At 39.8% G+C, this 22338-nt stretch overlaps 1 protein-coding gene across 2 annotated transcripts in view; it reads right to left on the reverse strand.

Moving 5' to 3' along the window:
• Positions 1-13216: 13216 nt before the first annotated feature.
• Positions 13217-22338, reverse strand: part of LOC309889546 (mothers against decapentaplegic homolog 2-like) — a 40551-nt gene continuing 31429 nt past the window's right edge. For both annotated transcript variants that reach the window (XM_082782394.1, XM_082782393.1), the window contains 6 exons: positions 21318-21392; positions 20517-20570; positions 19226-19438; positions 17842-17979; positions 17528-17672; positions 13217-13461 (listed from right to left, as the gene is read on the reverse strand). In XM_082782394.1, the coding sequence (XP_082638520.1) occupies positions 13338-13461; positions 17528-17672; positions 17842-17979; positions 19226-19438; positions 20517-20570; positions 21318-21392 (749 nt within the window). In that variant the 3' untranslated portion in view covers positions 13217-13337. The remainder of the gene's footprint in view (positions 13462-17527; positions 17673-17841; positions 17980-19225; positions 19439-20516; positions 20571-21317; positions 21393-22338) is intronic.

A 22338-nucleotide genomic window follows, 5' to 3' on the forward strand; every position in this document is an offset into this window, starting at 1 on the left:
CTGGGTATCCCCAAATACTCAGAATCAGTAACAGAGTGAAAGCTTCAATTAGCTATTCCAAGGAGACCTCTTTCTGCTGTCTGACCTCTTAGTACAGTAGAAAATGAGTTGGTGAGCAAGGAGATCTATAGGACAAGCCCAGGTGTGAGGAGCAGCAGGAAGAATCGAGTGGGAAAATCTGTCTCAGGAGGTCAGGGAACAGCCCAGAGATTTTGGGGGCCTCAACAGATTTTAACCAGAGTGTTATGAAAATTGCCTCTAACTTGCTTCAGTGACCAGAACTGTCAGAACCTTGTCCTGTCTTCTTTGGGAGCTTCCCAGAGAAATACTGAAGCCAAGGAGAGCAACTTCAAGAGAGTTCAGCCATGCAACCTGAAGCATCTGAGAAAGACCCTGTGTACGCACAGCTACTTAAAAGCAGAAGCTTCAGTGTTCCTTGGCCACATGGGAAATAGGCAGGCTCAGTTCATTTACATTGGGTTAACCCCCACATCGCATGTCCTCAAAATAATTTCAAAACAAATCTCCTACCTGGGGGAAAAAGCAAAACTCCATTCAATTCATCTAGAGCGTACAAGGACAACCAGGATTCAATTCTAGAGCGTACAAGGACAACCAGGAGGAGAGCTGCTGAGACAAGCAAATCCTGTTGTCTTTACCCCAAACTCACAGGGTAATTGGGACTGTCTAACAGAGGAAAAGGTAATCTTTTCGATATAGTAAACAGTGGTTGACAGACCAGAAAGCTTTGCATGAACGCCTTTTAAAAACAGCCCTGAGCTTTAGGGCATGAATGTCAAATTTCTGTGTCTACTAGGAGTATACACAGAGTAGTGAAGTTGCCTACGTGAGCTGCTCCAACCAGAAGAGATGGTGTTTGCTGACACCAACCTGGGAGGAGACAGGCTTTCCTTCCCAACCACCAAGCAAGTCTTGCCACAGCACAGACGGTGACTAGGTTGCTGTGGGAAAGTCTGGCAGGAGAGTAAAGAGAGCACAGCTCCATCTGGGAACACCTGAAGCAGCAAAGCTTATATATGAAGCCTTCTGTGAAGAGCAACGACGGTGTGCCCAAGAGGGATAGACACCACTTGACCATGGTAGTTGTCTGGGACATCAACTGCAGGATTAAGTTTAGCAAAATGGAAACCTTGCCCACAGGAAGTCAGGGTCATCTTGCTAGGGAATCACAAGATGCCCTAACAAACTCTACACTCACAATAACATCATTCAGATCAAGCTTGAAACCTACCTAAGATCACAAGGTCTTACCTGCACCCAGCATCAGATGTCTTCAAGACATGGTCTTGTGGGACTTTTCCCAATTCTAGCTGTCCTAGGCTCTCAGACCTAGGGTTCTGCACAAACCATCTTGAGTGCAATACAGGGGACAGTGACACCTCTTAGTGCCCCCAGTCAGAAGGCTGCTTCCCCAGATTGCAAGATGAGGATGGAGAGATAAATGATGGCAGAGCACAGAAATTTCAGAAGATAAGACAGTTCTGTTGCTACAACTTCATGGTTTGTGGGAAAAGAAAATTCAAAGTGAGAAATATCCTGCAGAAGACTTGTCAGAAAAGTTTAATTTTGAAATAACTGGAGATACATGGGGTGACATAAGCTCAGGGAGACTGCCTGGCTGGAAAGATGACCAAGGGACTGACTTGTCTGCTTTGCTTTTATTCAACAGTCCCATGTAACAAGCACTTTTCGTCTTTTCGTGTAACATTTCAACTCTCATGTGCCTGGCTTTTTTTTTTTTTTTTTTTTTTTTTTGAACTGCAAAGCAACATGTGCCCATGGTCATTCTCACCTCACAGAGCAGGTAGGCGAGAAGTGTGCAGACTGTTTTATCAGCTTGCTCTGGAAACGTATTCTGGGGTTGATGCCTGAGCTCAAATGAGCTTGTCTTACACCAGGAATTGAGGTCGGCGAGGGTCCTCTGTCCTTGTGCTAACTAGCTTTACCCTTAACAAAGAGCAAGAAGCGCACAAACCAGTGTCACTGTGTTGGGTCTGTCTGGGCTGGAGTCACCTTTCCCTGCAGCAGCCCACACAGTGCTGTGCTCTGCACTCATAGCTGGAACAGCACTGGTATCACTCCAGTGTTGTGTCTATTGCTACATAGTGCTGGCACAGCATCAGGACTCCCTCCAAGCCCCCAAGAGCCAGCAGGCTGGGGGTGGGTGAGTGATGGGGAGGGGACATCGCCAGGGCAGCTGACCTAACCCAACCAAAGGGATGTTCCATAACACGCGATGTCACACTCAGCAATAAAAAGGGAGGCTCTCATGGGGGAAAGGGCTGTTCCTCCTGAACAATCACTACATGTTTTGAGGCCCTGCTTCCCAGGACGTGGCCGAACACCACTCATTGATGGGAAGTAGAGAATAATTTTTTCCCTTCTCTCTGTGCTTCCGCGCGGACTTTTTGTTTCTTTTGTTTCTTTTTTCTCCCCATTCCCTTTCCCTTTAATTAAACCTTTCTCATCTCAAACCTCGAGTTCTCTGTGTTGTATTTTCTCCCCCTTCCTCTTTGAGGAGAGGGGGAGCGAGAGAGCGGTTGTGGTGGAGCTCGGCTGCCCACCTGAGTAAAACTACCACAGTCTTTTTTGGCGCCCAACTTGACACTCGAGGGTTGAGATAACAACAGAAATGGTTGAAGTATTTACAGCTAACATACTGGTAGTCACAACGTTTGGTTTTCTGTTAATATTTTTCTGCATGACTATGTTGTATGTAGTCCGTTCTCTGTTCTCTTTTTTCCTTTACATCCGATCGGAGAAAGTGTTGAAGTCTGTGCTTGGTTTCTTTATCATGTTGTGCTGTAACATGCTGGCCTTCAGTTTTGTCTGGTACTCAGGCCCTGCATTGTTATCTTCCTGGTCTCCTGGAGATTATCTTTTTGGAAATATTAAGAATTACAGCACCTTCTTTTTTTCCCCTAGCAGTCAATCTGTGAATAATATCGGGGGTGGTGCCTTCTTCTTTTCTCCCTGTGGGCTAATTACAGCAGCCTTTGAGTATTTTGGATACCCTTGGTCGGATATTATCCTCCTATTACTAATTCTAGTGTTTGTCTTCCTCCCTAAGGTAAAGCAGTTTATTAAGAATATTATCCAAGGACCTGTCCCCAGACAAAGTAGTTGTGGGGGGCAAGGTGTGTGGGGGGATTTGGGCAGGTACCTGTCATGGTTTTCTCCTCCGATGGTTCTTAACTTCACCCCTGAACAAGAACAAAATCCAAGAAAACTGGTAGAATGTTTGAAAGACACATGCCCTGACCCTGGCAATACTAGAGAACTCCACCAGCTTTCTGCACTCTGCTGGGGTCTGGCTTACGCCTATCAAATGTCAATTAACATTGCCCAGCACCCTCAAGGGGATAGGGAAGTTCCTGAATTTGATGATGAGATAGCACACACTATGACCACCCCAGAGGACCAACTATCCATGGTATCAGTCGCCCCTATAGTAAAGGCAAAACAATGGAAATGGAAATCAGGTCATTTAGTAAGGGAAGAAGCTCCTCCTAAGGATGAGGGAAAGGCAGGCAGCTCTAAAGCAGCATCATCACAGCAACATCAGGGAGAAGAGACCGAAATCATAGATGAATCAGAAACTACTCGATCTCTGTCCTTGAGTGAGCTGCGAGAAATATGAAAGGATTTCAGTCATCATCCAGGTGAGCACATCCCCACCTGGCTGCTTCGATGCTGGGACACTGGGGCCAATAGCCAACAGCTAGAAGGCAATGAAGCCAAGCAGCTGGGATCCCTCTCTAGAGAAAGGCTGATTGATAGAGTAATTGGGAGAGAGGCACAAGTTCTCATCCTCTGGAGGTGACTCCTAACAGCTGTGAAAGAAAGGTATCCCCACAAGGAAGATGTTGTATACCAAGTAGGCAAGTGGACCACTATGGATAAGGGTCTCCAGCACCTGCGGGAATTAGCTGTGCCAGAGATGATTTATAGTGATTTGAACAATGCCCAGACACCTAAAGACCCCGATGAAGTCCAATGCACAACATCCATGTGGCGGAAGTTTGTACAGGCTGCACCCTCATCACATGCCAGCACACTGTAAGCAATGGATTGGGAGGAGGGGATGTGGATAACGTGTCCAACCAACTTCATAAATATGAAGAAAATCTCTCTGCCCCAATACGGTACTGCATTTCAGCTGTGGAGAGACTGTCCCAACGGTTAGAAGAACACATAGCTTCCTCCTCATCTAGATGGAAGAATCTTTCGGCCATCAAGCGCCAGCATTCTCCAGCTCAAGCAAGGGAGAATCCGGGACGCACACCGCGGGGTACCATGTGGTTTTATTTACGTGACCATGGGGAAGATATGAGGAAGTGGGACGGTGAACCGACCTCGGCCCTAGCTGCTCGGGTACATGAGCTGCGGAAAGACACAGCAGCAACAAAAGGGGTCCCTAGGAGGATTGCTGCCCCAGTTTCTGTTGGGCAGTCCCCCAGAGGCAGTAGAAGGGCTAGTATTACTCCTGACCCTGATGAAGAGACCTCTGCTTCACATTTGGAAGAATTAATTGATAGATACTACAACCAGGACTAGTGGGGCCCTGCCTCTGGCCAGGTAGAGGAGAGGGACAACCGGATTTATTGGACTGGGTGGATTCGATGGCCTGGCACACCGGAACCGCAGAACTATAAAGCTTTAGTGGACACAGGCGCACAGTGTACCCTAATGCCATCAGACCACCAAAGGGCAGAACTCATCTCTATCTCTGGAGTGACAGGGGGATCCCAAGAGTTAACTGTATTGGAAGCTGAAGTGAGTCTAACTGGGAATGAGTGGCAAAAACACCCCATAGTGACTGGCCCAGAGGCTCCGTGCATCCTTGGCACAGACTACCTCAAGAAAGGGTACTTCAAGGATACAAAAGGGTACCGATGGGCTTTTGGCATAGCTGCCTTGAGCACAGAGAAGATTAAGCAGCTGTCTACCCTGCCTGGTCTCTCACAAGACCCTTCTGCTGTAGGATTGCTGAGGATTGAAGAACAACTGTGCACCGGCGGCAATATTGCACCGAGACTCCCTGACTCCTATCCATGAGTTAGTTCATCATCTGGAGAGCCAAGGAGCAATCGGCAAGACTCATTCACCTTTTAACAGTCCTATACGGCCAGCGCGAAAGTCTAATGGCGAGTGGAGGCTAACGGTGGACTATCGGGGCATGAATGAAGTCATGCCACCACCGAGTGCTGCATTGCCAGACATGCTAGAACTCCAGTACGAACATTTAAAGGTATAGGCTCCGAGAAATTCAGAGCACATGCTCAGTGAGTGGTGGTTGCACCTTGGAGGCGGGTAGCTTTTGGGATGGAGGTGTGTTTTGGTATTATAACGAGTAAGACTTCACTAGAGTACAGCATTTTGTCAAAAACATGACAGGTCTTTGGCTTAGGGTATCAAAAGTGCAGCTTATTGGTCTTGGTGTGCACAAGAACAATCGAGTCCCCCCCCCCTCTTGTCACAGAGCCTAGCTGTTTTTCAATGATTAGGACTAATATTAAAGAAATACAAATATTAAAGAAATACAAATGCATTTCAATACCTAGCTAATTCATTAAACTGTTTTTGTCAAGATCCTAGCAAATTTACGCTACCAGCAGCCTTTGCAAGCAGACTGGTGCTTCTCAAGCCAGTTTCTGAACAACAATTAAAAACATCAGTTAATCCATTGCCATCTGTCTTTAGCTACCATTAGCCATGAAGATGGACCTAACAGTCAATTAGTGTACTAATTGACTGTTGAATGTTCTAATTGACTAATAGCACCACATAACTGGCAATTAGTGTGGCCAGGGCTATATACTGCCGTGCTAATTAACAGATCACTAGCTCTCCCACGTGTACACAGACCTTTTCAGTCTCTTTAAACTTAAGTTCAAGTAGGCTTTGGACCATCAACCAGGCAAGTTTTAACCCAGCGCTCTCAATCCAAATACAATTAAAATACTTAGACTGTTCCTTGCACACTAATTGCTTCCCACTCCCCACCCCCATTCCCTTTAACAAGTACCTTAGAAGATTTTTTTTTTTATTCCTCTCCCCCTCCTAAGACAACTTACTGCTATTAACACATGCACATTTCGGAAAAAAAATCTACTCAATACTCTTCCACAGGACATCAGAATAACAATGTCTTTTCTCCACAATTAACAAGCATGGCTGCTGTCTGTCCACTAATTTTGGTTTTAAGCATATTTACAAAAAACAGGAGACAAAAGAAGTCTTGCAACTTCACTAAGTCAGACTCTAAGCCCTTTAAAACAAAACAAAAAAACCCCACCACCCTCACTTCATAGGATGAAACATACTATATGCTGAGGAGCACTTGAACATTCAACAAAGACTGTTTCGGCACTCTGATTAAAGGCAAAATTCTCATCTCCAAAATCAAAGTTTGTTTAGGTACTCTGTCAAATCTCTTCCCACAGAAGTTGTAGGCTTTCTATTATCAATTCATTTATTTTTAAGTCTGCTTCTCCTTGTGGGCAAGTAACAGTCTCTTCCATGCAGTGGCAGGCTACAGGCCAAGTTGTGTCAGTTCTTCAGTCTTGACCTCAAGTTACTTCTAAAGGGACTACACCAAGTCCCAGCTTTGAGAATAACAGAGGTGCAAAACCAGACTTGTATTCCCACTAGCTCAATTTCCCTGCACTCCAATCATTCTTTCAGTACTGTAACAAAGATAAAAACTGGTTTTCTTCTTAACTAGCAGATACGTATCAAGAGTGCTCGTACACTGGTGAGAGTGCTTTTAAGACCACTTATCTCTGCTGAAACTGAGCATCACCCACTTCCATTTTTTCAGTTCCACCGCTTTTCCAGTTCTACTAAACATCAGTGTTTCTCAGCCCTGGCTCTTTGCCCATTTTAATTTCATGCATCCTCATGCAAACCTCAAAGTCTGAGCATTGCTAACAGCTGTGGTTTTTCCTCCAATTGGAGGCTCAGACTTCTGAAGCTGTAAAAGAAGAGAGAGCATACTGGTCTAGAAGGGGATTATTGCTCTTAAATTAGCATTATCATTTCCAAGGCTCAACTACAAAAAGATGAGATAAAGCTTATATTGGCTATGGATGTACACCTCAGTGTTGTACGTGCATCTTTTTTGCAGATTTGGATCCTGTTAGGTACATCCAGTCTGGAGGGCGGATGCTTTGCAGAACAACCACAGCCCTCAGGCCCAGCTTCCTCTGCTCTCAGCCTGCCACAGTGCTCTGCAGTCCTCCCGCACTTCTGCAGCTGCTTCACTCCTCAAACGCATGGCAGTGCTCTCCCGCAGTCCTCATGAAAAACTGTTTTGTTTGTTCCCCACTACAAATCTAGTAGTTTTGGATCCTCTGCTACTGAAGGCAATGCTATTTGCTATGCAGACTGCTTACCAAAAGATATTGCAACTAATTCTCAAGTCCTTTCTCCACTCTTAGGCATCAGTCTGGGTAGTAGAACTCCGTGGAGCCCTTACCCTACTACACTGGCAGCAAAGCCCAGCCTGAGCTTCACCTGCCTTTATTAACTCTGGAACCAAACAAGCAAGGAAGCACAATACAGGCACACAACACAATTAAATCCTCAGGTACACATCTTGACTCAGGTCTGTAAGAAACTTCACTAGAACCTGTACCCGAGCTAACATCTCTAATAGTGCAATCTTTCTCTGCATGGGCTTACTCAAATTGTTAGCAGCTCTCAAATCTTGACGCTGCCCGCTGTTTTATGGCAAGATACATTTTGCCCTTCTCAGGGCTTCAGCAGGACAGAGTCCTGCTTTTCCCCTGAAAAGCCTGCCTCTCCTGCCTGAGGCTCACCCCCCCCCCCCCCCATCCTTTTAACCACAGCCTCCAGTGATTTCACTGGAAAAGTACAAACACCCAGCTGTTAAAGCCCTGGGGAGTCTATGCAGAATGTCCCCCACCCATATATCTCAATAGGTTAAACACCTATTTTCTCCCCTCATTTTCACTCTGTGAATCCTACAGATCAACTTTTCAAGGACAAGCAACACAGAGACAGGACTTCTGAAGTGTTTCCAAATTCATTATGCATTAGTTTTGTTTCAAACGAATTAATGAATCTAGACAACCTAAGCTTAGCTACAATACTACTCCCTGTCAAACTGTCTTGTGTATTTGAGGACTTTGGAGCATAAGAAGCAACCCTGAGGAGCCTGGGATTCCCTGCTCCAGAACACAGCTCTGAAACTTGAAGTGCCTCTACTCCACCTTCCTTGTTTGAGATCCTCCCGTTTCCCTGCCTAGTTACTCCTTGTCCAAAGGTGACCAACTACCTAGACAACTCCTCTCGAGGATTAAATAAGAACTGATAGACAGCACCCACCCTGTCATCCACAGATAGAACTACAACTACTGCTGACAACTGAAGTTCAATAGTCTATGCTTGGTGCCACAATAGTTGCTCTTGGAATTTTACTTCAAAATGAAAAGGCAAATAAGCGAGACTTTAAAGCAAAGATAAGTTTTAAAATCATATGGAATTTTCAGCCTCAGGTACACATTGCTTATAAGCTCAATTAATTCATGAGGTGATTTTAATACCTTACTGCAGCTTTAGATGAGCAAATAGCTAGATACTGTTAACACAGAAAAATCAGTGTCAGCTTTGTTTCACCTTTTATTGTTGCAAATTAAAAGAAAAACAGTAGTGCAGGAGCATGCATGTCCATTGCCACTTTGGATCCTATTCCAAGAGGAAAAGCACAAGCAACTGGGCTTTCCTATAATCCATTCTGGCTAGATCTTCTGCATGGGGGAAGAGGATCAAGAGCATCAGGGCCTGACATCTTTACATACCCATTATTCATCCATTTTTCTTCTGCCAGCTGACTAGATTTAATCCTGACTATAGTTAATGAAACAAGTAATGTAACATCAAAGATTGTTCTTAGCTTTGAAGCCTTGATTCTAGTTTTTGTAGCTGTGACAATTCTATTACTAGAAATTTATTCCATAAACAGTGCTGTTTCTTCTCTTGGGAAAACAATCTTATTTAGAAAAGTTTTTACACAAGAGGCATGGAAAAGATGACTAAGATGACTAAAGGCTATTTTTAAATGGCCTTCTTTAATAATATAGTTTGTGATGGTTACATACCAGCCAAGCTTACGGGGTCAAGAAAATACACAATTCATTAGTATTTTCTCACTAGTAACAAACTTTCAGACTGGCTGCAATTTAATTCCCTGAGGTTCTCCTAGAAATACTTTCTAGTATAGCTGTCACATTACTTAGGATGTGTGTAATTCTTCTAATGAGTACAGTACTTCATCAACTCTTCGGAGCTAGTGTTGAAGCTTGAGCATTCCCAAAATTAGGCTACAGTCAGACTTGTTTTGGGAAAAGGAACACCACTTTATACTCAAGTAAAACACTGCGTGGGTAGAGTATAGTGAAATCCTGTATTTCACAATATTTTAACTCAAAACCCAGCTGCAGGAAAATTTCAGTTTGCAATACTAAAAAAAGCCGTAACCACAATGAAGTATGACAAGTTTGAAGGTAAAAACAAAACACTTTCAGCTCACTGTGCCAACAATTTAGAGGCAGATGATTATCAACCCCCCCCAAACATCACACCCACCCACTTCAACATGAAAAGTTGAACACATGAAAATAAGAAGCTTAGCATAGTACAGTAATTGTGATTTCTAGTTTTACAGTGTAAATTAGTTTAAAGCTATATTACTACATATCTAAGCAGACTCTTTTGATATCATCCAAGTACCTTTTAAAGCAGATATTCATACTTTATGTATTTAAATTAGGCACCTCCATCAACAGACTTTGCCCTCTACTGGAAAGCCAACTCAGAGTCCCAAACACATTTAGAGTTTACCTCTCCCTGTTTATTATACACAGAGTTTGAAGTTAAGCTGTTCAGTTTGCCTGCGATCAGTCTCAAAGAGGTTAAGTACCGATTAAGCACAGAACCCTGAGTAAGAACAAGAAAACACCACAGCTTTCACCACATTCTAGAGTTGTATAATAGCACCTGGAAGCCAAAGGAGGTGGGAGGATTCTGCGCAAAACACTAAAACAGCAGTGGAGAAATCCTGTCACAGAAAGCTGACCACCTAAATAAGCACCATGCACAAAAGCAACGGGAAAATACAGAGGTAACATTCAGCTATCAATTCTCACAGTTTAAAGGTGCAAAACTCCAGGCATTTGACATTGTTCTCAAAGACACGGGCCTGGAACTGGAAGAACTGTTAAATTAAATTGGCTTTTTCTTCAGAGGTGTTCTGAGAGGGGTTCTGCAAAGTTTTCTCAGCTTGGATGTACTGAGATGAGGCAACTCAAACTGTTTTATGGCTCAGGTGTTTACATCAATTACCTGATTTTTGATTACTTTGCTTTGGCAGTACTACGAAAATCAAGCTCAGACAGGGCTAGTGACAAGGGAGAGATTAGCACCCAGGCACATGGAATCCCAGTCCAAAATTAGAGCACGTCATTACATACAGCACTTTTCCAGCTTCATTATACAGATAACTAGCTGGCTAACCACACCTGGAATACTTCAGCTGATTACTCCCTGCTCAGTGTTTTATTAACAAAACACTTACTGAAAAAAATAATTCACTTTTCATTTGTACTTTGGAAGTCATTATACTTTGCCTGGCAAAAGAGGGATGAAGTCACATTCCTTACATACCACAGGTATTCTGCATTGAGATGTTTGAGCAGGCACTGGTCAGGTTTTGAGGAAGAACAGAACATCAGTGGGATTAAGTCAGAAAGGCACTGGATTAAGAAACAGGAGTAGGTTAAAGTTACTCAAGGACTGCCAAAAACATTTTAATTAAATACAGGTAAGCATACTCCAAATGAAGATTTGTTCCCTTGTTCCACCAAGCTGTGGCAGAAACAGTAACAATGGGAGAGTATTTTAGTGATACTGACAAGCCAAAAAGTGACTTCTACAAAATCTGAGATGGCCTTGTCCACAGGCAGCATCACAGGTCCACAGATAATGCCTGCAGCATCCTTGCACACTACTTGGAAGCACATACCCAAAAATGGCTTCCATAAAGGCTATTACTGTGTTCAAGACAAAGCAAGGAATATCGCCCCAGCTGAAAGAGAACACATACAGAAACCCACAGTAAGGAGACTATACAATTGGTCACCCAACTGATTCAAGTTGCAACCTGTTCATAAATGCAATGGAGTCTTTCACCCAGACAAGTTGCTCTTATCTGTTTCACAGGTGAAAGCAAACATCTGAACCAGTAGGATGTAATTCAGTTGTGGCAGGAAAAAAGCAACTGCTTTAATAAACTTGATCTGAAGTAGAAACCTGTGTTGTTAAATACACAGAACCAGAACCTCCACAATAGCTGTCTAGGAAGCGATTTTAACATCTAAGCTATACACTTTTCTGGCCACAGCATGCATGCAACTCATGCCTTTTTTTTTTTTTTAAGGTTGGTTAGAATAATTCCCAACCTTCAACAGAAAATATATACAGCAATTAATAAAAAAGCAACAAACATGAGAATTAAAACTTTTATTAGTGTATTCACATATTAGGCAAATGCAACACACATGAAGCTTATTTCTTAGGTTCACAAGTTCTACCAATACATTAATCTACTGGTAAAACTAGCACAAACTGGTAACTGCTTTGCCAATTTTTAAAAGGTGTCTGTCACACTTTTTCAAGGCTTGATTTTTGGTATTGCTTCTATGCCCTAGTCATTATGGCATAAAAATATCCATCGCTATCATCAATTCAGTCAACTGATTAAAAGCTGCAACACCGGCCACATTTTTGTTCTCAAAGCTCAGTTATCACTAGCTGTACTTACGAAGTACAAGACTAGTGTAATGGATGAAACAATGGGAAAAAAACAAAGGCAATCCTGCTACTGCCACAATAACGAAAGAATGACAGACAGCTAGATCACAAGACTGTTAGTAAGATGTATATTTTTCAAGTCAGAATAACCCTTCTATACAGTTTCCCAACCCTTCCCCCAACCCAAACTTATTTGTAGAATACATTTCAGAATATTTTTAATATGATGCAGCTGTAGTGTCCAAGGGTTCACAATAACATGCACTGTCATGAAGAACCTAGAAGTCCTCCTTTGCTGCTCATACCTCAGCAACCACTATCCTAGAGGTTTTGCAGAAGCAACTACTTTTATTAACAAGGCCCATTATGACATAATGGATGTATATGATCTGGTATGTAAGCTATACAAAGCCACTCAGATCAGAAATTTAAGTTGTGTTACTGAAATATGTTAAGAAACTGCATCTATTTAAAACCTATATGGAAGTCTAGTTTACCCTGGAAGAGGATTTTAAGGTATTTGCTCTAAAAACTAAAACCAAGATTTTTTTTCAGTGATATCTGTTTAATGAAAACATACAGATGTAAGGGGTAAACCACTAACTTTGTGTATTTTAATCCAGTATCCAACAATATGGCAAATTCTCACTCCATGAGAAAAATATTTCAATGATTCAACATACAAGAGTCCCAGATAAATCAGTGCCAGCAATATTGCTGGCAACAGATGCATCAACACAGATGGGTAGGGAAAAGTAAACTCCTAGTGTGATGGATACTTGGAATTTGTAGTATGAATTTATTTTAGGCCCCATTAAGCATATCAAGTGTCTTAAGATTTCACAGATGAATCTCAGACATTTCTTTCCCTTCTAATGGAGGGATTTCCTTTCTTTAAGAAAACAGCAAAAAAGTTAAGCTTTTCTACAAGTAGAGTTTGCTTTTTATGTTAAAGACAACTCAAAAACCTGCTTGTATAAAAAATACAAAATAATAAAGGAGTAGTCTTGGAATTTTGAGAGACTTGCCCCAATCAAAAAACAAACCAAACATCTATTTATGGGAAATAAAATGTAGAACAGCACAATGCTGTCATATCTGAGATCATGATACATTACCTGTACATATACTTAGCTATTCATGTTATTGATAAACCATTAGGACACTCAATTACATACCAATAAAAACACCATTAAGAGTCTTTAGAATTGTCCCTTCTTTCTGAAAAAGGCATTTCTATACATTAAGTTTTCATCTAGTATCAGAGTATAGGAAACAGAATCCACAAGGTGCTTCAATTGATGAGACCTCAAGTGCTGTTTTGCTGTAATTTTTTTTAAAAAAAAAAAAAAAAAAAAAAAACTTTTTGTATAGTAAACAGCTCATGGGGACCACACAGAAATACTATGACAGAGGAGCTGATACATTAAGTTTGTTGATTGGACTCGGTATTTAGCCCACTGGTAATGGAGAAAGGAATTTTATGACATGCTGGAACAGCGTACTGAAGGGGAGCCCATCTGAGTCAATACTTTGTCCAACCATTGTAGAGGTCCGTTCAGATGAAGTTCAATCCAGCAAGGAGTGCTTGTTACTGTTTGCCGCCTGAAAAATTAAGTGGAATGGGAAAGTCAGAAAGGAGCTTTGGCTACCATAAAGTTCTCCATCATACGATCCATATGATGGGATGTTTCCATCCATCTCTACTACAAAGAAAGATGAAAGTTTGCAACTATTACTATAACTGTACTAATGATTTACCAAACAGTCTTTGGAAAAAAATACCCACCCCACATCTATGAAAAACATCAATAATCACATTTGTATCAACAATTTATCAAGAACGTTCTGCTCTGGAGAACAGAATAAGAACAGAAGCAAATGGTCCAAGCACCACACCAAATGCCTCACGTCCTGGTTCCAGTTAAGATAATTTTCCTCTTAGTAGCTGGTAGAGTGCTATGTTTTGGCTTAGGATGAGAAGAGTGCTGATAACATGCTGATATTTTAATTGTTGCAGAGCAGTGCTTACACCAAGCCAAGGACCTTTCAGCTTCTCACTCTGTCCTGACAGCAGGCAGGCTAGGGGTGCAGCAGGAGCTGGGAGGGGACAGACCCAGGACAGCTGACCCAAACTGGCCAAAGGGGTATTCCATCCCATCTGACGTAATGCTGAACAACAGATAGGGGTGGCTAGCTGGGGGGGGGGGGGGGGGGGGGTCAGCTGCTCGGGGTTAGGCTGGACATTGGTCAGTGGGTGGTGAGCAATTGCATTGTGCATTACTTGTTTCGTACACATTATTATTAGTAGTACTATTATAATAATAATTATTTTCCTGTCTTAATAAACTGTCTTTATCTCAATCCACAGGCTTCATTTTCCTGATTCTCTCCCCCATCCCACAGAGGGAGGTGGGAGGTTGAGCAAACGGCTGTGTGGTGTTTAACTGCTGACTGGGTTAAACCACAACACCTTACTACAAAAAAAACAACTCAAAAGTGAAGACTGTCCAACCAATCTGGTGTTTGCATCACAGTCAGCTGCATACAGCTACTATCTTCACCATCAAAAAGTTTGCATGCATAACTACATTTGAATTTCATAGACAAATACTGAAAAAATAAGGAACAGAAATGCTTGGCTCTGCACAGGTAAGGTGGCCAAACAATATAACGCATAGGAAATCTTAAGATCTATCTTTATAGACCAATCATCAAGAAAAATGTACAATGAAGCAAGAAATGCTGCATCGTAACACAGTGTGGTTATACTGTGCTGACTGATGTTATCTCAAACGGAACTCCAAACTTCATCTGATTTCCTGTAATCTTATTTATACTTCTACTTTGTTTTGTAGATCTTCACACAAGCAGTTTAAGTAAAAATTGTTTCTGTTCTCTACAAACTTGCCTTATTTTTCCAAAACAGCAGCTTTTATTTTTTTCTTAGTACACTATTTAGGAAGTGTCAGTAAAAGCCAAAAACTTGATATCCATAAAGTTCCATTCACTCTCCCATACATCCTTGGGAGAGAAACCTGTTATTCAGAAGTCTTCCTTTTCATCTGCAGAGAAACAAATATTGGACATACTCTGCCTGAGAGATCCTGTTATTCCATTGTACCCACTACAGACATGGGAGTTTTCTCAAACTAGAATGGCAAGACTACCTACTGTTGCTAAGCCAGTTTTTCCTAATAATTCTACCTATTCCAAAATCAGAGCAAGGAGGCATTAAGATTCAAAGAAAGCAGATTAGTCACATACAAACCCAGTCCCTTCATTTTTACAGTCAGCATCGGAACTCTTTGCTTTAAGAAAATATGTTTATATAAATGGGGGGAACTGAAAAGGCAGAAAAATTAAACCAGCGAGAAGATGGATTTCAAGAGCTGTCTGTGGTATTACATTTTCTAGGAGAAGAAAGCAGTTGGGGTCTGTTCTCTCTCCACACTCCAAAAAACATTAACTTAGCCCTGAATGCCTATGCCAAAATAAAGCGATCCAATAAAAAGAACAATCTAAACCACAGGAAATGTAATTCCATTTAGTCTTGAATCCTCTCCCAAAGAAGGAAGTTCATTATTCCACCGCTGTCAACTCCCCTACAATCTGTTACACAACACACTTCCAGAATATTCCTGAATATTTTATAACTGGTTCTGTTCAACAGCCCTGGCAAAAGATAAAATAGTGAGCCACTTAGCAGACCTCTCAAAGCTAGAACTCAGTTTCTTCTATCCATGGAGTTCCCATCTATGTATCAAATAAATCTTTGCTGTGATTACACCTCAACTTTCTTCAGAAGATTATTTTAGCCCTGGTTAGTTCCTGTGTTAATGTGAATGCTTAACTGCTGATCTGAACTTCTACCACAATCCTCAACTTAAGCCAACATGCAACAAGCAAAAAGCTATGAACTATTTTGTCTACTAAGCCTATAAAATCTACCACCTTGACATCATGCTTATGAACATAAGCCACATGCCTGAAATGTAGATAATGGTTTGGCTTCGCCAAAACCTAGTCTGAGAAACATTTCTGACATAATGAAGCATGGAAGTTTTAACAATGACTGGTTTTTAGTGTGATTCTGTGATACCCTGCTTCACCATCTATTTTGACAATTTAGACTACCTTAATTTAAATTCAAGGTTGTACATGTAGGAGCAACCCCTTCTTACTTTAATCATAACTTACAAGTTTTGCACCTCAATAATTTATTAGCACTATCTTCAACAGAGATGCAAATAAACTAGTTCAGCATTACATTGGTACTCAGACTGTGCTGTTCTGGCAGTTTCCACTGGGCTTTTTCAACCCTATGATCTCTGAAGGGTTTATAGACTGCTAAAAATCATTCTCCCTCCTTAGCAATAACTTCACCAAAAACCTCTCTGCTGTTTTAACCCAACATTTACACTCCATTCACTTCAAGTTGTCTTCACATAATCTGACTGATTAAGCCTTTCTTCTATTCCGACTTGAATGTTGTATTTAATTATGCGTAAGCGTATACATACTCCTTTTGAGCTAAATCCAACAGTTCTTTAAACTTGAGCCGGATTTTTTTCTTGCATACCTCTTGCTAACAAAGAGGTACCAATTTATTTCATTACTCAAATTTTTTATTTAATCTAATTAGGCTTTTATAAAATTGGCTTAATTTAGCCAAGAATCCTCCCCCACATACCAACGGCTCACATTTGCATGGATATATTGCAAGAGCAGATAAAAGAAACAAAACTCCAGGATCTAAAGTACAACCTGGTATTATTTAACTTCAGAATTAAGGATTTAAAGAAAATAATTGTTCCGTACTGCAATATGGTATTGATGTGTCAGACTTTATTCTTTCAGTATATAATTTATAGAGACTTCTAAGGTTTTTTTTGTTATTGTTTAAAACCACATCTGTAGCTCTCTAAAATAATGAAATCTCAGCTTGAGAAATAATGAAAACTGCTCAGTTTCAAGTTAGCTCCTTTTCCTTCCAAATTCCCATACTACATTAAGAAGATGCACCATCTGAACTATAGGTTTTAGTTTGTTCTATAGAGAATATAATTAGACTATTCAAAAGCAGATAAAAGACTACTTTTCCACTCAATGATTTTTAGCAGTTTTTTCTACATAAACACACATCTTACTCCTGCAAAGTTTTTTCCACTCCAAGTTCCAATATATTTGCCATCCCTTAAATGCATGTTTATCAGCTGTTTTAGTCTGCATAATGAACTCAGTCACTTCAGTACTTTCCCTTGGGTCCCAAACTGTATCCCCACACCAACCTAACAAACTCATTATACTATACATTATACTCATAGAAAAGCACAGAGACCAAAATGACTATAGGTCTAACACAGCAAATAATTGTATAACAAGTTCTGAAACTTCCAGATGTTGTCAGTGTTTTCACCACAATAAGCAAGTAAGACTAAGTGAGGAAGTGAACTCTGATGAAACTCCTTGCTCAATGAACTTTAGTGCAATACTAAAATCAGTTTACCTGTCTTTATGACTTAGGAGTTCCATAGCTGAAGGAGAGAAAAAGAAAATATGGGGTTCAACTTGAAGACAACATAGCTACAGTAGCTATATATAACTTTCAAGCCAGAGAGAAACAGTGCACATTAGCAAAAGGAAAAAAACGTAAAGGCTTTTTTCTTACCTGTATTCAGCTCCCCATCCTTTAACAAAACTCATTCTTATAGTACACATTCTAGTAAGCTGATAAACTGCTTCAAAACCCTGATTCACAGATTGAGCCAGAAGAGCAGCAAATTCTTGATTATTGAAGATTTTTAGATTGCATCCTACAAAGAAAAAAAGTCAAGAAGTACACTTAAATACTTGTGTTTGCTACACAGAAGACCAGAACTATGAAGAAACCCTTTCTAGGCATCAAAAGGAAAGTAAATGACATCCGACAAAAAAAAGTTGGATTTTTTTTTTTTTGTACAAGACCTTTGGTAGGCTACTAACCTGGTGGAATTTTGCACACAGTTGCAGGATGCCAGCCATATCTTTGATTACAGTTTGGGCTCTGAACAAAAATTGCGCTATCACTTAGGCACTCAGCAAAAACTTCTCCACCAATGTAATAGAGGCGTACTCCCCTTCCTGTAAGGAAATTAAAAGGAACTCTAGTTATGATATGACCCAGGCAGATTAACAAACAAGGGAGTATTTTGTTTTAGAGAAGGCCAATTATTTATTTATTTATTTATTTTTTCAACAAAAATAGAAGTCAATTATCTAGATAACCATACTGCTGGTCTGACAGCTGTAGCAGGGACAGAACACAACTAGCTTGCATTTTTATCACACAATATTCGAAGGCAAAATAATTTTTGGTCCAGTGATCTAGAATTTTCTAGATACACAATGGCTAGTAACCAAAGCCAAGTTAAGAAGTAAAGAATTTTTTCACTTGAAGTGCCACAATTGAAAGAAAAAGATTAGATTCAGCATAATTAAAACGTGCCAATATCAAGTGCTGTATGTGAAGTGGCACATGCTGCTAAGATGATGGGAAAAAACAGAACAAATATACCATTTCCACAGACTCTCCTCTTACATGCACCCACACAATTTCACAACCCACTGCATACCCCTTTTTCTGTACTACTTTGACAAAAACAGTGGGACTTCATTTAGTCCTATTGTAAAAAAAAAAAAAAATCAGTAAGAAATCCTATTGTTCACTTCTGAAATATGATCTCGCTTTTTCTCAGAGGAAAAAAAAATCCATATGGGTTATTTCTGGCACAAGTAAGAAGTAACATACAATTGATTTCCCCCCAAAAAGATAATTATAATGAACAGGTCCTTTAAAGGCCATAGTTTCTATTCCCATTTTTCTTCAAAAGCATTTTTCAAATAAAATATGAGCTATTCAAAAAAAAAAAAAACCACCAAAAAAAACAGGGAGAATGCCTTACAGGTTTACTTTTCCTCATCACTGACCATTTTAATCAGTCATCACAGGCATATCTTGGGCTTCTCCACCTCTAAAATTTTATGACAAGCATTTGGATTTGGGGCAGAAGTAGTCAGAAGGTTCTACTGAAGGCCATAGAATCATAAAGATTGGAAAAGACCTCCAAGATCATCTGGTCCAACCATTCCCCTTCTGCCAATATCAGTAACAAAAGAACTCTGGACTTGAAAGCAGTGACCTCTGTCTTACCAATTCTGTCCTTAGCAAGAGACACCACACTCTCCTTAGAAAGCCTCGAAGACAGTTCGGTGGCTGGTTGTATAATGGTGAAACAACCCTAAACAACAGATCTGCCCTTCCTACCTGGACCACTACTGATAATTTCAGAGCTAAAATACTGAAATAGTTAAAAGATTAGATTTTTACCTATGTGTCGCCTTGTCATTTCCACTGTAGCATTTCTGTTTACATTGGAAAGCAGACCTAGACAAAATCGTTCTGAATTTGATGGATCTGTAAAACCATCTACAGTCAGGGAAGGCTGTGATGCATGGAAGGTTTCTCCAACTCTTTGATTCAATTCATAATATGCGATTGAACACCAGAACGCAGGCTCTGAATAAGTAACCGGTTGCAAGTCTAAAAAAAAAAAAAAAAGTTAAATAAAAAAGAATAGCACAGAACTGAAGCTGAAATGAAATTGATCTGCCTTGCTATTTTTTTCCTCCAGAAACAAGTCTCAAGTCTCCTCAAACTATTCAAATTTAATTTTGCTTGCCATCGTTTTTACCTACCACAGTAAAGAGAATAGAATTCAATATTCCACCAAAGGGAAGGGGTGATCTAAAGTGATCACAGCTCACATACTTTACTTGTGCTTGCTCAGCAAAATGATTAAACCAATGTTACTGTAAGTACCAGACATTGACACACTTCTATTACCATTCTATAACTTAAAAACACTCTTGCAATTAATTAAATTGAGTTAATTAAATTAAATTGAGTTAATTGAATTAAAGAGATCAAACTATCAAACACTGAACCAAACAAAGGAAAAAGTTAAATATGAAAATTATGTTCCCTCATATTACAATATATTCACCTTATACCCATCCATTTGAAGGCACTCTCCCTACTAAAGCTTCATATCTTCCCTGTGCATCTTCAGCTTCTCCTGTATTGCTTCCTCTTTTTACGGAGGCTAACTAACTACTTAGCCCAGCTCTCTAGACAGCATTTTCCTTTCACACCAACTCCCCACTCTTAAACAAAGTCAAAGGAATCTGATCTTCCTGAGGGATTTACACAGAAACCCAGCAATAGAACCTGATCAAAGCAGGTGGGCAACTAATGGAGGAGCAACAATTGTCTTGTGGCCACAGGTGAAACAGTACATGAGAAGAGCAGAACAGACAGGGGGAGACTGCAAGTCTGGGCAGCACTACAGACAGGCTAATATCCTTTAAAATATTTTATGAATTCAGTTCCTGAACACACATGCAACCATATTACTCTTTGCTAGCAGCTCACCAGTTAGAGAAATAGGATAGTAATTAACTAGTCATTAGCCCAGCTCTTATATTTATTATCAGGAAGTCAACCCAATAGTTTCCTCCTAATATAGCTCTTGCTTTAAGGTACATTTTTATTTTTAGTGTAATTATATACATAAAGAGGATCCATCACACACACTGAAACAAAAGTATTTCCAACTTACCCAGGCTATGATTAACTGGGGAGAGAGTACTAGGAGACAGCTCTGCTGGAGATCCTGTTGAAGCAACACAGATTAAGAGCAAATTATTCTCATCATTTCAGATGGATACATACAACTCTTACTTAGGAACCATCTTTATCTTAAAATTCTTTGGACTAAGAAACCTCAGAAAGCCTATAACCAGTTTTCCAACATGTTCCAACATGTCACATCTTTATTCTGAATTAAAATTACATTTAATTTTCCAGACTCCTGGGAACCTACCCCTCCTTGTGAAGACACTAACAACATCCATTATTAAACATTATATATATATTATATATATAACATTTCCATTATTCTTTAAATATAGCTTTCTAAACAAGAATTAATTTGAAACTCAGCAGAAGCAATAAAGTTATCAGAGTTAAGAGAGGTTCTCAAAATGCAGCATTTCTTTAACCTATTTAGGCCAACAGACAGTTTGCTTCATTGAACCTGTTTTCAGAAGGGAAAGCTACTAATAAGTTGAAACTAGTCAGCTATTAAAATCTATTTCAAGATTTTCTGATGAAGCCTTAATTAGACTTTGTGCCATGTTAAGTACATTTCATTTGTTTCATAACAAAAGCATAAGTGTTTTAAAAGCATTACCCTGGCAAAAAAAATATCTTGCTCACAAAAAAAAAAAACACTTGTATTTTCAACACAAAACAGGTTGTACAGAGGGCTACTGCCAGTATCATTTGGGCTTAAGTCATACCACTACATAAAGGGATCACAACTAGTAATCCCAAGTCTTGAAAGTGGTGAAAATGTTACCTGTATCCATGCTTTGGTTCAACTGCTGGTCACTTGTTTCTCCATCTTCACTGATATATCCGGGAGGTGGGGTTTCTGTTTAAAAATAAAATATCCATCTATTGGTTGAATAATAGGGAAACTTGTAAGATTTAACATTTGGGGGTTTAGTCCTCAAGTCTTCATAAACTCTATATTATACCTGAATACTGAATTAGAATTTCCTTTTGCTGGACTTTCTTTCTACCACAGGAATTTAAATCCATTACCTGGCTTATTGCCTACATAAAACGTATTATCTTTTGTATGCCTGCCAATTCCTCAAACATACATGTATTATATAATTAATGGACAATCCTTGTTTGTTCCATGTAATACAAGATACTTTCACTACAATGATTAACAATTTTGCAATTGCGATTAACAGCTTTCACATTTAGTAGAATTACAAATGAAAAACCATCAGGTGACTTCTACAAAAAAAAAAAAAAGCTGTCTTTATGTAGTACAACCATCAGATCAGACACCCTCTTACGCCCTAGAAGTTAAGATTTAATTGTGAAATTAAATCTTAACTTCTTAACTGAGTGAAATCAACTCAACAGTTGATTTCACTCATTAACAACTACATTATCTAACATTATGATGCACAAGCTATTGTTGTTATAAATTCCATACTATCAAAAAAAAGCTACTCTTTTAACTAGCTGTCTAAAGCCAGGAATTTTACAGACCAAAGTAAACTCAATAACAAATATAAAGTATTTTGATACTAGATATTTTGTTTAATTTCACAAAAATATCTTCAAATTCCATGAGAGTATGGTTGTTCCTTTTCCCCGTTCAAAATGTACTTTGTAATCCAGATAATGAGTTAACCAACTGCCTTTCAGGAAGTAATCTTGTCTGAACTGGGCAAGTGTCTTCTCCTATATATTAGTGACAAAACTTCAGTTTCTTTAGTGAAAGAAGGTCAAAGCTAACTGATCTCTATAATCACCTTAGTTTAATCTCTCACATGTTTGAAATAATTCTAATTATG

This window comes from Aythya marila (assembly GCF_965140915.1).
Source record: "Aythya marila genome assembly, chromosome: W".
NCBI lineage: Eukaryota > Metazoa > Chordata > Aves > Anseriformes > Anatidae > Aythya > Aythya marila.